The sequence below is a fragment of the Buteo buteo genome, chromosome 25, assembly GCF_964188355.1.
Source record: "Buteo buteo chromosome 25, bButBut1.hap1.1, whole genome shotgun sequence".
NCBI lineage: Eukaryota > Metazoa > Chordata > Aves > Accipitriformes > Accipitridae > Buteo > Buteo buteo.
In genome coordinates, this window is record NC_134195.1 from 8360374 (window position 1) to 8373686 (window position 13313).

A 13313-nucleotide genomic window follows, 5' to 3' on the forward strand; every position below is an offset into this window, starting at 1 on the left:
AAGCTGTAATCAAGTTCACAACTTTTGCATGGCAGAAAGGATAACCATTTCTAGTACCTCTTTTCATGCAAAAGGCTGGTTTTTAACTATTGAAGTTCAAAATTATGCTGATTTCATTTAATAAATCAAATTGGAAATATTCAAAAGGACAGCTTGTTGCCAGAAAAATGGCAGGTTTCAGAGGTGCATCTCTTAAACTACAAGTGTAACAAACCTAGATGTATTTACTCAAAATGTCTACAGCTAATGAATTTAGTTAAGGAAGGCATTTACATTGTTTTGTTGAAGATTTAACTACATCATGCACATTTCTCATTTGTTGCTTAATTACATGCTATAAAAGGAAATAAAGAATTAAGACAACTAAAGGAAAAACAAACATCCTTAAGAATCCTTTCAACTTCACTTTCCTCAAACTTTACCCTATTTCAAATAAAGCCCAAGTAAAACTTGTCCTGAGATGTGCCTTAAGAATCATCAGATATGGACAAGTCATGAGAATACATGCAAAACAAGTTCCATCAAGAACCTAATACCAGCAATTTTCTCAAAATCTCCCAACAGCAACTTCTGTAGGGAAGAAGAATTTAAAATAGACATGCTTCAGTAATACATGGCTCTCCCATGGAGTGCCCCAGTCAAGATTCCCGACCCTGCTGTACGAAGATACATCCAATATTTAGCATAAGAGCAGAAAATGAGGACCTTAAGTGTTCTCTAGAACACAGAAGGGAGAGTAAGCTTTGTGCTATTGCAGCAGTTACTGGGAAAGACTTCAAAGGTTTACAGACTATCAGACTACACCAATTCTAATAAACTAAAGAGAAGAGTATGAGTTGAAACACTAGCACATGTTCGTCCACACTGTTTACCTATCAACAGGCTCCCGAACATAGTTTTGTCTTGTCCACCTAACATATTGCTCTAAAGACTAAGCAGGCTGTAGACTTTTGCTTACAGACAGTAAAGACACAGCTACCCTGCCACAAGAGGGAAAGGCCCCATGGCTACAGGCAGCAGAGTAAGGCTGGTTCCATTAGTTTCAGAACCACCTCTATACTGTTTTATTTGCTTTTAGAGACAATTATTTTGTCAGTAATAACTTGGCCTTCACTTTAAACAGGGACACACCTAACTAAGTAAAGTTCACTTTCACCATAAAGCACCATCCAGAACAGCCAGGGAATAAACTACTACTAGATTTTAATACTTTAAGGTAACTTTCCCTTGATAACTTTGAGATGCGTGCACTCAAATGTGCAGACTGAAAACATAACACAGAAGTAAACTACTTCTCCCAGGTTGGTAAGAGAAAAAAAATCTACTCTGAAGTATGTGATTTGTGACAGAAGTAAGTAAATACTTTCTCATACAAACACTTCTTTTTTCAAACTAATAGAACTCAACTTCAATATACATCTGTCCTGAAGTTCCTGGTTCTTTGTGCAGCAAACATGATCAGGAGCTCAAATTTTAAAGCGTATCTTTGCTTTTAGAAATCAAATGGGCTTAAACTGCCTTAAGGAAACACAAAATTTTCATTCTAGAGATGGGATTAAAAAAAAGTGTTCAGCACTCTACATTTACTAGATTTTTGACAGCATGGCTTAATTGTTGCAGCATGACAACAGTTCATCCAGTCATGAAATAAACATGATTCTCCTTAATAATGAAGAAAACCCTACAAAATGTAATGAAAAAGATTTTATAAAGAGTTTTAGAACTCAACAAAGAAAGTGAAGTGACTCACTCTTATTGCCTTAACCAATTTGTTGGACCACAGCATGAGTAAGTACTTAAAGGCAGAACAACTATAACTCTGGCAACAGTAATAGCAATCTCTCGTACACAGATGACCTGAAGATATTTAGTTCCTCCAGCACCCGGCTTAAATATATGCTAAATATAGCCTTGGCCTTTTCTTCTGACATTAAGATGAAATCTGTCACATAGCCCTGTCTCACTGCTTTTAAACCCTAGCTCTAAAGGGTCAGAAATCCATTTTTCAAGCTTCCCTATAAGTAAGCTACTACCAAGTTCCTTCCAAAAATTCTTTCCTCTTGCTTACCACTTTGAAATTCCTTGATTGGCACAGCAGCAGAAATTCACACAGTGCTTCAAATGCTAGAAAGGTTACAAACTTCACAACAAAGCTGGGCCTTAATGAGAAGAACAATTGACTTGATGTGCCATATGTGACACATTGAAAAATACATATCTGGACCTATGTGGTAACTTTATCATTACAAAAGTGAGTCCTAAAAGCTTTAAGACCACTAAATTTACTGCTTTGATATACTGTAAAAGAATAATTCATCTGGAAAAGTTCTGTCATAACATGTATAATGGTTATTGAATGATAGCCTTCCATTAGACTGGAGTCTATGGTCTATAGTCTATGGTCCAATTACCATAGCTTAAAAAAAAATGGGTAGGGTTTTTTTAATGGAGGACTATGAATTAGGTACTCCATTATCAGATATTAGAAGTGATACTGATGGTATCAATATATGGTTATTTGCATTGTACTCACAAAGTATATTACACACTTGAAAAACAAAACAAAACACCAAACTGTCCCTATGCCAAAAACCTGGCAAATCTACAAAGATGGACATAAGACAGCAGACATAACTGGAAAAATAATTCAATAAGTTTAGCAACCCTTTGATTGTAAAAATCATATACAGGTCTTTTTTTAAATAAAAACCCTCCACGGAAGCTGGTTTATAGTTTACAAGGCCACAAGAGACCTTATAGGATCATCTGACCTCATTAATGCAATAAGCATTAGAACTTCGATGAATTAAATTGTTTGCACTATACTGCGAGTTTCTCTCGACTTGAAAATTATTACCGAAGAACAACTTAGCAAGCATTGCAATGGACTATTATCACAGTGGAAAGTTATCCTCGTTACTAAACTTGTGTACTGTTTCTAGTTTAAATTCATCTAGCTTGTTTCCAGTATCATATTTTAAGTTTTTGTTAGACTTCTACTATTAAAATACTATTCCCTACAGTGACAGCTATAAGCTTTAAAAACACAGAAATGCTCTCCAAGAGCTCAGTAAGAAACCTTTGCCAATCCTTCAGTCATTCTTCTGGCTCCTCTGGTTTCTTTTCAACACTTCAACACTTTCTGAAGTGCAATGGGGCAAGGTATAGCTAGCTATACAACTAAATCTGGAAAAAAGGAAGACAGGAATGGAAGAAGAAAGAAGTGAGAAAAATAGTGGGCAATGAGAAAAGTTACACAGGAAAAAGGTATGAATGAACAAAGGCGGACTACCAGACTAGAGCCAAAATTCTGTAATAAAAATAGAAAGTAGAAAATCCAAACCCTAGAATTCTGAAGCTGGCTGCACTTTACATGCAGCTGCAGTCATCTCACTGGAAAGGGCTCTAGAGCATTTTCAGGCTTTTTTCTTATTTCAAGCTACAAAGTAGATAACCTCAAGAAAACAAGAGTCATTTTACAGTCTGCTCTTGAAAGCTACTCTGCTCATCTTAAAAGTTTGTGTTGGGCAACCACTTTATACACTCATGGTGTGTGTGATGAGGACAATGAATCCCACAGACTCTGCATTAATCTCTTGTTCACTGAACAGGAGTTACGGTTCTCAAGTATAAAAGCATCCAGAGGCTCAGATATTGCAGGCACAGCCTATAAATGCTGAAACAGCCTTTCAAAGAAGGCTATGAAGCAAATGAATTTTACCATGTGTATAGATTATTTGTCTTACTATTAAGTTACGTTTTCAGTCACACATCACCTAGCTTCTAATTCTGAACACTACAATGGTGAACCTGTGAATGATCAATTTTTATGAGAGAAAGTAAATCCAAGTAGAAAGTTTCAAATTGAAAGGAAATAAAACTTACTGTAATTGGCACATCTTTTGTTCCTGAATTTAATAAATGCAGATTTAAAATTTTTGGCAGATCTGTTAAAGAACAAAAAACACACCTGGCTATTAGGCTATTTTAACATAAGAACCTTATACAAAGTCATCTGCACTAGCTGGCTTCTCATATAAATCCACTGTTGTTCAGTGTTAAAAAGTTAGACTAACATGATAGTACAGCCAGTCAAAATAGCTTGTCCCAAGAATCTGACACACTTAACTACATTTTTGTGTATTAGTAGGTATTACATGTTTCAGCTAACCACTCATATTTCTAACACGTTAAGAAATGAACAGGCTAAAAATACTACAATGAATGATTTTGCCAGACGCACCAATATTCAGCAGAAACTAATCTTATTTAAAAATCTTCATATGTTAAGTTGCAAGGGAAAGTATTTCAGAAGCTACCTTTTTTTAGTTGAAAGAAGATATATACTGTTTTTCTTTAGTAACGAGTCCCTTTTACAGTTTCAAAAGATACCTTCAGTTTTACTGCTTTCTGCCATATATTTTTTTTTTTCATTTCGCTAAACAGTATTAATTTAAAATGTAAAGTGTTAGGCACAAATGTGTAAGTGGCACTTAAAAAAAAATCTTATCATAAGTAACAGATTTGATTAAGTTTGCACACTTTTACTATTCCCTGTGTCTGAAAATTATTAAAACTTATGCAGATGTAAAGCAATCTTTCAAAATAAGTTCACAAATTAAGTAAACTGATAGTAGTTTTCAGACTAAGCCACGCGCAACTGTGTAAGGCTAATTTTATTACTAGACTTATAACTGGATGTGCAAACTACTGTTTGCTTGTACACATCTCAAGTATACTTGCAGGTGAATACATTTGTGCATTGTTATAACACACTGTTATTCTGCTTTTGAAACTCTGGCTTTTAAAAAGCATCATTCCACCAGCAACCCTGAATAGTACAGATAACTGGGCTTTCCTCTCCCCAACCTAATCCTCATAAATACTTTTGAGACCTGAAGTATAGTTTACCTTGCGTTCGTAGTGTACCAAAATCTAGCATTTCTGTTGATGAATAGATTCCTGGTGCTTTAAGGAAAAAAAAAAAAAAAAAAAGAAAAGAAAAAAAGTTATCATTTTCTTATTATACTAAGAGTTAATTAAGCTGAATAACCTAAAAACAGACAAACAAAAAAACCCTAAACCAACAAAAAACCAACCACTTTTCTACAAACCTGTTGTAACTTCTACTTCAACAGGGAGAATGATAAATTCTGTGTTGTCTGAGGCATTTGTTTTTATTCTAATGAAGGCCGTATGATTATCTGCTTCTCTTGAAGAAAAGCTGGCTCTCATCACTCCTTTTGTTTCATAGGGAGGTATTTCCTGATAAATAATCAAAGCACATCTATGAGAGTGCAATAATTACAAAAAAAGCTGCCACACCAAAAAATTACAATAGAAGCATTGAGTATGACTGTAGTAAGAGAAAAAGCTGCAATAGCAGTAAGAGATAGGCTGCATGTTACTAAAATTACCATTAAATTTAGTAAGGGTAGCTGTAATCATCTAATATGACACTGATTAAAAATAGGTATACGCAAGAGGACTTATGTCACATTTCATTAACTTTCATCTATTAAAACTGTGGTAAAAAGACAGTAGACTAAATTGACAGCATCTACCAATAAACAAAATCTATTCATAAAAATGTTATTGAGTACAGTTACATCAAACGTTGGTTTTGCATATTTTAATTGTTTTTTCTCCAAAGCAGACACAAGCCATACAGTTTCAGTGCTAAACACAAACTGAAACAGTGGAGAACTGCAAGTAGCCAGAAGCTTGTGGAGCTTCAGGTTTATTAGTCACCAAGCAATTTACAGCAAAAAGTCAAAATGTGTTTTAGTTTCTGTACCAAGCCTATTCCATCAGTTCCAATCTGCATTCGGGGTTTGAAAGAGAACTCTTTCTGTATTTGCTGGACACAGCTGCAGCACAAGACTAGCTTCAGAACTATAGTTGAATTACTAACACTGCATATTCTTCCCCACCACATTACAGAAGGGCTGGGGAACTGGGTTTTTCTTCTTTTTTTCAAATAGAAGATTAAAACCTTGATTTGAAATTTGGAGCTTCCTCCACTTTAAAAGCAAATAAATATGGCACAAAGCAGGAATTTTTGATGAGTAGTCCTTGCATCAGCTGATGTCTTTTCAGTTGATAGCTTCTTTCTTTTGTGTTTTTGATGAAGGAAACTGAACAGGATGTAATCCATATAGGTGCTGATTGTCTCATACATCTCTTCTGTGTGTTCTGTAGTACAAACTCATGCCAATCTATTCTGGACGTCAAGCCGGCACGTCCACGGCACAGTGACTGTAGATGTATTTTTTGAAAACTGCTGAATATCGAAGTAACTAGTTTCAACTAGTACTACTTGGTGAGTCCCTAAATGAAGAACATTTCAAGTTCTGTTTTTGCACTTATTCACAGACCTAACATAATGTAGCCGTTCATTAATGTTTCAAAGGATGTGATTTGACTCTTCCATATTTGTAACCAGGGATCCAGTGTTTGTCAGATCCCTGAAGTAACTTTGAACAGTGATTACAAAAATACTCCAGCATATGCTGACTGCTTCATCCATAACCCAAACATTTGGCATCAAAACAATTTTAGACGATTATGTACATCCATATGTCAAAGTATCATCCCATATTGCAAATAATTTCTTCTACTTTGCAGCTTTTTTTAACTGCAGTGCAGCTCTTGACATAGTCAATACAACGATATAACTGGGTGTTTCCTCCTACTGGTTTAACTTTTTCTAATTGCCTTATTGTTTTGAAATAGCAATGGTTGATATGAAAAACAAGAGGATTAGTACTGACTAGCATTAACCTGACTGCCTTTCCATGCAATACACTGGAAGCTTTCACATGCCTGTCATCATTGCTTTAACTGGCAACCTGGCCCAGAGAAGCTGAAGAGTTACATGCTCTGAAAAGCTACATGCTCAAAAAACAGAACTAGAAATAAATCAGACATTTAAAAATCTTCTATTCTTTTGTTTGTGGCTCTAACATGTTTGTACTAATACAATACATACCTACCTACAATACATATGTATGTATGTACATACAATACATACCTACTAATGGGTACAGAATTCAACATTCCCCTTGAGTTCTTTTGACAACAAGGAAGGAGCTATCTTTAGAAGCACTGCCATTTGACTAAAAAAGTGTCAAAACATTAGGACATTCATTTTTAAAAAAATCTATTTCAATGTTTACATCTAACCCTCAGCATTTTTTAAAATGCTTGTGAACTGTATTCATACTCACTTGTTTGCAACTTTTGTATCTAAAACTAAAATACTGCCATTCTCATGGACTTTCTCCAGAAAAGCCAGGAATTAAGTTTCGTGATCATCCTTCTTAGCTCACTTGAAAATATCCTGGCTTTACTCATTACAACAGATGTAACCATCAGTGACTGTAAAGATACACTTGAGCAAGAGACAAGTTCTGGAGCCAAATGACTTTAAAGTCTCTCCTAGACAAAAAGCAGTCATCAGAAAAAGGAATAATTGTAATTAAAGGGGAAAATAGGTTTTGTATCTAGTTGGACATTACCAAGTGTGATATACAGCACAGAGCCAATACTGTAGCTTCAGGATGCTTCTAAAATTTATTTCACTTAAAGATATCAGTATGTGTTACTTCAAAACTACATTAAGTGAAGAACACAACAGAACAGATTTAACGGGCCAGACTGTGAGTCCATCCAACCCGCTACCCTGTCTCCAGCAGCAGACATGAAGAGTAACTGCAGGCCATGCATGTAGGAATATTTTCCAGAACAGTTTCCAGCCACTCTTGACTCATGATCTGGGGATTTATTGCAGCTAGACATACTGCTGTATTATTTAGTAGTTCTTAATAGATTCTTCTTCCTTAAGTCCATTCAGCTGCTTTTTCAACCCACATAGGCATTCATAGTGATTTGCAGGAATGACTTTCTCAGTTTAAAAAAAAAAAAAAAAAAAAAATTCCCTTTATTTTTCCTGTGGGTTAGATCCAGCTCACAGGCCATCAACAGGACTACATTGTCCTGAATGCTTAGGCAGGTATAATTCATTCTACAGGGAATCATCTTATTCCTCTCATTTCAAAAAAGCGCAGCTCAATACAGGTGGCTTCTTTTAAATAAACCTTTCCTCCTATTCCAATTACCATACAATTAACAGATCCTGTTATCATTTCAATTTTTATGAGGTATTTATAATGATTAGATAACAAGAAGTTGGTAAAAAAAAAACCCAAACCTAAAATCATATCAAAATAAAACCTCCCCAAACAAGTACAATAAATGCTTCAAGACATGACTACTCACCCAGAGTTTCCTTGTACCTCCTTGCTGACCTGTTGGAAGCTCTAAATGGAGATCACCTCCACTGGAATACATTTCTACCACCTGAGGTGGGTAACAGGAAAATGTTAGCACTCAACTTTAAAGGGATCCTGTTTTAGTTATCAGGTATTATAATTACATACTAGTCTATACCATAAAGACATCTTATGCTGGGCAATACAAGCAGAAGGAAGCTAGAAGGCATGCCTGAATTAAAAACACAAGATCTATTTTACTTTGTTTGCTTCAGTATTTTTCTTAATTACCAGTGAAGTTTAATTCTTTATTTTACAGTAATTATGACCATTTTAAAAATGGAAATTTCACAGTAAACCTCAATTTAGCAAATTAAGATATCTGTGAGCATAAGCTACAATTTTTAGAACAACTGATTTGCATTTAAACAGAAAAACATTTATATAATATGAAAGACTTGGTCTCAAATAGCTTTACAGTTCAAACAGAATTTTAAGAAGTACCAAAATTAAAAAAAAAATCAGTTTAATATCATAAATATAAATGAGCATTTAATGGTTTTCTCTTAGGCTCACCTGCAAAGGTTCACTGTGAGGGTTATGTATATTTATTATAGGAGAAAAACTGCTATTTACAGGAACTCGTGCCCCAATAAATGGGCGCAGTCGGTAGGGGTTCGGTACTCCAATGCCAAACACCTAGTTCAGAAAAAGAAAAACAAGCTTAAGTAGCTGTATGTAATTGTTGCAGAGCCTAACATGTGTGCCAATTTTAGTAATCTACCAAGTACTCTCTTCAATTAATTTTATGTATACTTCTAACTGACCATGTAAAACCAGTATCATGCTAAAGCACTGAAATAAACTGGTTTAGCGTGCCACTAAAGGGTATTTCTCATAGCTACTACTTACACTGACATATTTAGAACACAAGTAGTCAAAATAACATCTTTTCTTCTGATACTCTGAAACACTGGATACCAGCTAAAGGTTACAAAAGATGTGAAATATCCTTTAATCATACCATTATGGAACAGCCTATCCATATGGGAAGTGTTTTTGTTGTTCTCAAACTATTACCATGGTAAGAGTCATATTCTTTCAACAAAAGGATTTCTCTCACTTTTCAGACTCTCTCTTCTGTCTGGTTTATCTTTCTGAATCTCAGATGAGTACAGAGCTAAAGAATGAGCTAGATCACTGCAATAAGCCACTAAAATAACAAAAAAATTGTTGGGAGAATTTTAAACCCTACATAGTTTCATCAATCTGGCTTACAGTACTGCCCTACAGATATATACAATGGTATACCTCTGTGTTACAACAAGCAGCAGGAACGGAAACTTCTTCAGCTGGGGTGATAAAAAAACCCCACCACTATTGTGCAAATATCCTTGGATTGTTAAGCATGCCATAATAGATACTGCTCTGGTTGATTCACACTTCACAACTTTTTCTGAAAGACTGTAATTCTCTTACCTGATAAGTAAATACCCCATGATTAGAAGTGTTAATAAATAAAGTGTTCTCTACATTTCCCACTACTCTTGCGAGGAAAACTACATCAAAGGACGTATTCCCTCCTGGAAGAATTTTCTGGAAAAAAAAAGCAAGCAAGCAAAGGAATAAGCAAAACTGTTTATTGAAGACATTCCACCCTGCAGATGAACAATAGCTTTTGTGCTACAGAAGATCTCCATGTGTTCTTTATGGAAAACTGAAGTCAGAAAGTCTACTGTGGATTTGGAAAAAAATAATAGAAGTTTTAGACAAATTAAAATGTGTAACAAAATAATAAAAAATACCAATACTTTACAACCTAAATACAATACTTTACATTACCTAGTGCAGAATCATATTTAATTTAATTTTTATGTTGAATTCTCAAGAGTTCAGCTTATCACAGAAATATTTTGGACTGGCAGTTTACAGAACATTGGAGAAAGGCAATTCCTACAAGACTTCCATAAGTGAGAAAGGTTGCTTATAGACAGGTTTTCTGAAGTTTTTAGTGTTTGCATGGTCCCTGTTAAACCACAGGCCCTGCAGACAAAACTGAAACTAGAGGACTGTATCTGACAGCAATGTGGTTAAGAGTTAACCCTGCTGACACCATGCTTTTTAACTTGCAAGTTCCTGTAACATAATTGCAGTAGTCATAAATGCATTAGAGTCACTGCTTCACACTAACACAATTTTCCGAAAAACTGTAAGAACAGCTTGTTCCTGTATGTGCTTTAAGGCAATGTACATTTGGTCACTTCAGCAACAACAGAGATCTGCTGTTACACTGTCAGTTACAGTACACACTACCAACATAGTCAGAACTCCTATGCAGTATTTCACTCCTCTTCTAGTAGAGTTTCTGTGTGTTTCTGTGCTCAGTTCAAATTTGCTTGGTAACTGATGTGAGAATCAAGAACTGCAGTATCTTAATACTTTTAGGTACGTAATTATTGCAGTAAGTAGCTCATTTAAAGAAGGGAGGGAAATCAAGCTCCCATTTGGGGTGGGAAGGGGGAAGGAAAAACTAGTTTTGAGAAAGCAGAATAACTTACCCTATTTTGAAAAAATGATGCATGAAAATGTGATGTTGTAGCAGATATTGATACTAACGTAATTGTTTCTTCTGAGCTGGGGTTATGTAGGTAAACTTTTTCCATTTTTGGCATTCCAACTGGCCTGTCGAAACAGAGAGAGAATATTTTTAAAGTGTTAGAATTATAGAAAATAGAGCATTGGGCTTTGTCCCATTAAACCAGATAGGAACATAACAGTGATAAACACTGACAACAGAACTTTGCATTAAATGTTTTTTCAAGTAACATACGTAAATTCTACCTTGAAGAATTACTTAGTTAACATCTTTTCCATTTTTTTATTGATTACTTTTCCTGAAGGCTTACCTAACATTGTTATCATCCTCTAAGATGACACCTATCCAAAATGAAATTCTATTTTTCAGGTTTTTACTTCAGAGTCAGAAGAGGCAAAGTTTTCTCTTCCTGTCCTAGAACTCTAAATAATTATCTTAAGAAAGTTGCACACAGCAACTTAAAATAAACAGAACACACTCTAGACAAAAGTCTAAGCACAATTTTTTTCCTGATAGACTGTAAGTAGTCTTACCCAGAACCCAGAATTTTTCTGGTATTATATTTTATAATATGCTCTACAGAATTAAGCACACAGACATGTGCAGCAACAACTATTTTATTTGTATATTGCATTTGAATTCATACCTTAAGGAAAAAAAAATAAGAAATGCTTGAGATAAATTCTAGAATTTACAAGTCTAAAACACAGAAGTCAAACAGTTAAACAACAGCACACTTTTTCAGTAACAAGACATGCTAACAATTTATTCCACACAAGCTTTAGGCTTGCTCCTTTTTGCTTACAACAGCTGATGTGACAATAAATGTTTCAGTTTCACCAATTATTTTTCAGACTTTGGTATCTCTTCAGAATTTTTTTCATGCCTTTTATCACATATATGTTCAGCATCGGCACCAAAGCACTAATAAAGCATGTAGATTACAGTTTGCTCCAAATTAAGTTTTGAAATTCAAAATAGTTAACTCTTAACTTTCAGGCTACACGTATCCATGTAGCACTCCCTCCAATGTCACCTGCTCCAAACATTGCAAGGATCACAAAACTATTGCTAAGAATTACTATCTGTAGTACCTGAAGTGATGATGACCAGTAACAGGCAGTTGTTCTGCCATCCTCTGTTAACTTTATCAGGCCAAATTAATAAGCACTATTGTAGTTGCACAGTTTTTCAGCTTGGAGGGGGGCGTGTCTCAATAGATAGAGCAACATAAGTTTGCTGTAAATTAAAGGTTGCATTGAATGGAAGATTTATTGACAGTAATCAAATTATACCACAATTTACAAAGTGATTGCGGTAACAGACAGAATCTCCTAGTTATGAAACATGGGCTAAACAGATAGATGCTAGAGACCATGATATTAATTCAAAGACACAGTTATTAACCTTCAGTAAACTGCATCATCACTAACAGTAGAATATATCTGTACTCTACTGCTGTAAATCTCTTTGCTTTGCTTGCTGAGTCCTCCTAATTCCATGTCTCCCTCAAACATTTGATCCTTCTTTCACTGTCAAAAAAAAAAAAAAAAATCTCATTTTGACTTCTCTAACTTAACTAGTAATGAAGATGAAAATTTATCTCCCCACCTTTTAAAACCCATACAAAACCTAATATCCGGGTTAAACCATAACATAAAAGTATTCGTATCTGTTGCCAGTATAGATGGGGATATTAGAAAGGGAAATGGTTTATCACCTGTGATGTTTTGCATTAACTGCTGTAACTGCTACACTGTTGATCAATGGAATCAAACAGCCCTCCAAAGTTCCCCATCTCTACCCCACACCCAGCAAAAAAAAAAAAAACAAACAAAACCCAAACCCAAACCCAAACAAAAACACCACCCACAAAAACACAGCTGAGAAAGGCATATCTACTGATATGGAGTTACCCAGCACTCTCTGAATTCTGAACCCACTGCTTCAAACACACCTTCACTGACATCAGTACAGATGGGCTTGAGTATTTTATCAGCTTGGTAACTGTGAAAGGCATAAGCAAGCTTTTATAACAGTCAGCAATTTCACAGTGAATTTGTTGTTTAGAGAAAGTGGTCATGCCTTAAACAAATACTCTCTGATTCTACCAACACCAAAAAATAAAAAAAAAAATAAAAAAAAGAAAAAAAGAAATAAAAGTCCAACTCCTCTAACATTGAAGAAAGCTCTTTCAGTCTCTCCTGAGGATCAGCTGTCTGTTCCCTAGTTCTCACTGCAATTTCTCATTCTCCTCAGTGGAAGATGTGCTCCCAGCACCTTGTTGCAACTCTTTTGCTTGCCACAGTGCAGTATCTGGATGCTTCTCTTCCCCAGATCAGGTTCAGTAGCTCCCCAAGAAGGGGAAAACATACTGCTGCTCTATTACAATGCACTCCAACCAGTCTTCGTAAGAGCAGCTTAGGAGCTGAAAACAAGAATCA

At 35.3% G+C, this 13313-nt stretch overlaps 1 protein-coding gene across 3 annotated transcripts in view; it reads right to left on the reverse strand.

Annotated features, from left to right (window-relative positions):
• TMEM131 (transmembrane protein 131) overlaps window positions 1-13313 on the reverse strand; it is a 100233-nt gene that overhangs the window by 39625 nt on the left and 47295 nt on the right. For all 3 annotated transcript variants that reach the window (XM_075057549.1, XM_075057547.1, XM_075057548.1), the window contains exons 5-11: window positions 10832-10955; window positions 9753-9869; window positions 8850-8972; window positions 8281-8361; window positions 5115-5265; window positions 4912-4968; window positions 3886-3947 (exon numbers count right to left, since the gene is read on the reverse strand). In XM_075057549.1, coding sequence (XP_074913650.1) covers window positions 3886-3947; window positions 4912-4968; window positions 5115-5265; window positions 8281-8361; window positions 8850-8972; window positions 9753-9869; window positions 10832-10955 — 715 coding nt within the window. The remainder of the gene's footprint in view (window positions 1-3885; window positions 3948-4911; window positions 4969-5114; window positions 5266-8280; window positions 8362-8849; window positions 8973-9752; window positions 9870-10831; window positions 10956-13313) is intronic.